At 51.2% G+C, this 2,638-nt stretch overlaps 1 protein-coding gene across 1 annotated transcript in view; it reads right to left on the bottom strand.

Annotated features, from left to right (window-relative positions):
* Window positions 1–2,036: 2,036 nt before the first annotated feature.
* LOC116833446 (class I histocompatibility antigen, F10 alpha chain-like) overlaps window positions 2,037–2,638 on the bottom strand; it is a 24,593-nt gene continuing 23,991 nt past the window's right edge. Inside the window, exon 8 of the mRNA XM_075060857.1 lies at window positions 2,037–2,307. Coding sequence (XP_074916958.1) covers window positions 2,303–2,307 — 5 coding nt within the window. The 3' untranslated portion in view covers window positions 2,037–2,302. The remainder of the gene's footprint in view (window positions 2,308–2,638) is intronic.

Raw genomic sequence — 2,638 nt, 5'->3', positions numbered from 1 at the left:
GGCCCCGGTGATCAGCTCATTCCTGTCCCCCGCAGTGCCTCCCGCCAGCCACCATCAGCTGTCTAGTGGCATGCTGGGGGAGCAACGGGGGGCAGGCCTGAGTGACACACAGCCCAGACGTGGGAAGTGGAAGGGGCGCAACCAGCCCTTTCCAGCCACAGAGACACTGCTCTGCAGCCCTGCGCAGCCATTGCCTGAGAGTATGGCTGGGGAGGTGACTCCTGCTGCCTGCCTGGGCTCCGGTGCTGGGCTGCCCGGCTGCTGAGCCGGGCGAGGAGTGGAAGCCACCTCCTCCCCAGCCAGGTGCTCTCAGGCAGTGGCCATGCAGGGCTGTGTAGTAAGAGGAGGCCTTGAGACATAAATATTGGTATCAGAGGCCTGGTATGAGGCCTAAGGCCTGAACTAAAGTAATGGTCAAGACTTTGCTAACATAAAGCTGTTAAAGTTAAGCTGTGAGCCAGAGGCAGGCCCTGCTCACAGAAGCTGGCAAGGAAAGGGCTGATGCTGCAAGAGGATACGTACCTAAAAGGTACTGAACACTAGAGATCAGAACATTCACATACTTGCACATTCCACACAGATAACAAGAAACAGACTGACCCATCCCAATGACAGGGGCAAAAGGGTAATATGATGGATAGAGTTGTTTTGTTCGAACCAACATGTACAAGGTGAGAGGCGGCACCTTGCTACGTAGAGGGGTTGTACCTCATTACGTCAGGAGTTCTGTGTAACTTGTTTGTACCTGTGTATAAGAATGTATCCCTGGGGCGATGTCTTTGTCCAGCCGAGGGGGCAGTGGAAAGTCCCACCACTGACTGAGCCGAGTTCATTGACCGTGGGTACATATTCGTAGTATGCCCTGAATTAGGCTAAGAAACCTACAGGGAACTATTATTGTATCCAATACGGCAATAAACCTGGCCGACGTGCCTTCGTACCTTACTAGACTCTGTGGTCATTGGGGGTTCTCTTCGGGTCTGCTGTGTCAGCTAGCTGCGCAGAGCTGGGGCAGCACACAGAGGGAACACACGCACGCAGCCGAGTGATACCAACAAGGAGAGAGCAGAGCACCACACCGATAGCATCTGACAACACCTCTTCACAACACGCTGTAGAGTAGCAAGTGGGAGAGGCTGGTGTTAAAAGGGGCTCCAGGCAAGCAGTGAGAGCAGAACATGCCAGGAGGGCAGGTGCAGCAGGAGGACAAAGCACACCCGCCTCCTGCCCTGCAGGTAACATGGGGCTGGGACAGTGCGGGTGTCCTGGGGCTGGGTGCGCGGGCACACACGTGACCTGTCCTTTTGCTTGTATCCCCCCATTATAGGGAGGCACAAGTTGAATATGAGGCATCCTCAGGGAAGGGGGCAAAGCAGCGGTGGGGTGGGGGCAGGGCCAAGGACAGAGCAGGGGGTTGAGCACCTCCTGGGAAATCTGGAAGTTGTGCCTATGGTTACACCTGGTCCTCTGCAACAGTAAACACCCTCTCTCCCACCTGGGTTAGACATGCAGCATATGGGGGAAACTGAGGCACACAGTATACAAATGCAACATTAGGGAAAATACCCCACTTGGTCACACAGGTTGCCTAGAGAGGCTGTGGAATCCCTGTCACTGGAGGTTTTTAAGAACAGGTTGGACAAACACCTGTCAGGGATGGTCCAGGGTTACTTGGTGCTGCCTGAGATCAGAGGGCTGGACTTGATGACCTCTTGAGGGCCCTACTAGCCCAGCATTTCTATGACTCCAATGTCCTTTTCACATTCATAGAGGCACTTATAAACTAAACGCAGACACTTATTCCTGTCCAACAGACGTCCTCAGCTGAGGATGGCAACAGCACTACCAACTGCGAGTAGACCAGGCAATTTACCAAGTCATAATCATGAAATTCTACAGGAAAAAAAAATACGTCCCCCACCCTATACACCCAAGCGGTTACTGCTCCCATATCTAGCGCACCGTTCAGGGTGTGCAAACAGCGCTGCACAGCACAGAGCACTGAGTGCACACACTAAATGTAGCAAATACTAAAATCTTACTAAAAGAGTTTTTATCCATTAAAATGTTGGTAATTATTCAGTGCAAAATAAAACATGATTACAGAAAACTATTACATCTGAAAAGTAAAAGGTGGTCCAGTGAGCAGATAGATGAGGCCAGAAATCCCACACAGGATGCTCCAAGTGCCAGAGAAAAGCTAGGGAGAGGCTGATTGGTTCTTGTAGGGAGACAGAGCACAGCTCATCAATCTTCCTCTATGGCATCCCCTCAGGTTGTGGACAGACTCCAACAGGCTCTGTTAAGCTGCAGAAATTAAACACAGGCAATGTCTATAAAGGGAACCTGCCATAATGTTTTGCAACAACAGTCACACTGCTGTGGGGGCAGTTGCCCTAGAGGCTGCAGTGTTCAGTGGACAAATCTCTAACCCTGCTGACAAAGCTTTAGCTCAAGTATCAGAGACTCTCAGACTTTAAGGTCAGAAGGGACCATGATGATTGTCCAGTCCAGGGTGTCATAAACAGATAGCTAAGGGTTAATGTTTCTTTTACCTGAAAAGGGTTAACAAAGGGAACCAAACACCTGACAAGAGGACCAATCAGGAAACCGGATTTTTCAAAGCTTAAGGGAGGGA

Source organism: Chelonoidis abingdonii, chromosome 25 (assembly GCF_003597395.2).
Source record: "Chelonoidis abingdonii isolate Lonesome George chromosome 25, CheloAbing_2.0, whole genome shotgun sequence".
In the NCBI taxonomy this organism is placed as follows: domain Eukaryota; kingdom Metazoa; phylum Chordata; order Testudines; family Testudinidae; genus Chelonoidis; species Chelonoidis abingdonii.
This window is presented reverse-complemented; position numbering and strand designations above follow the sequence as displayed.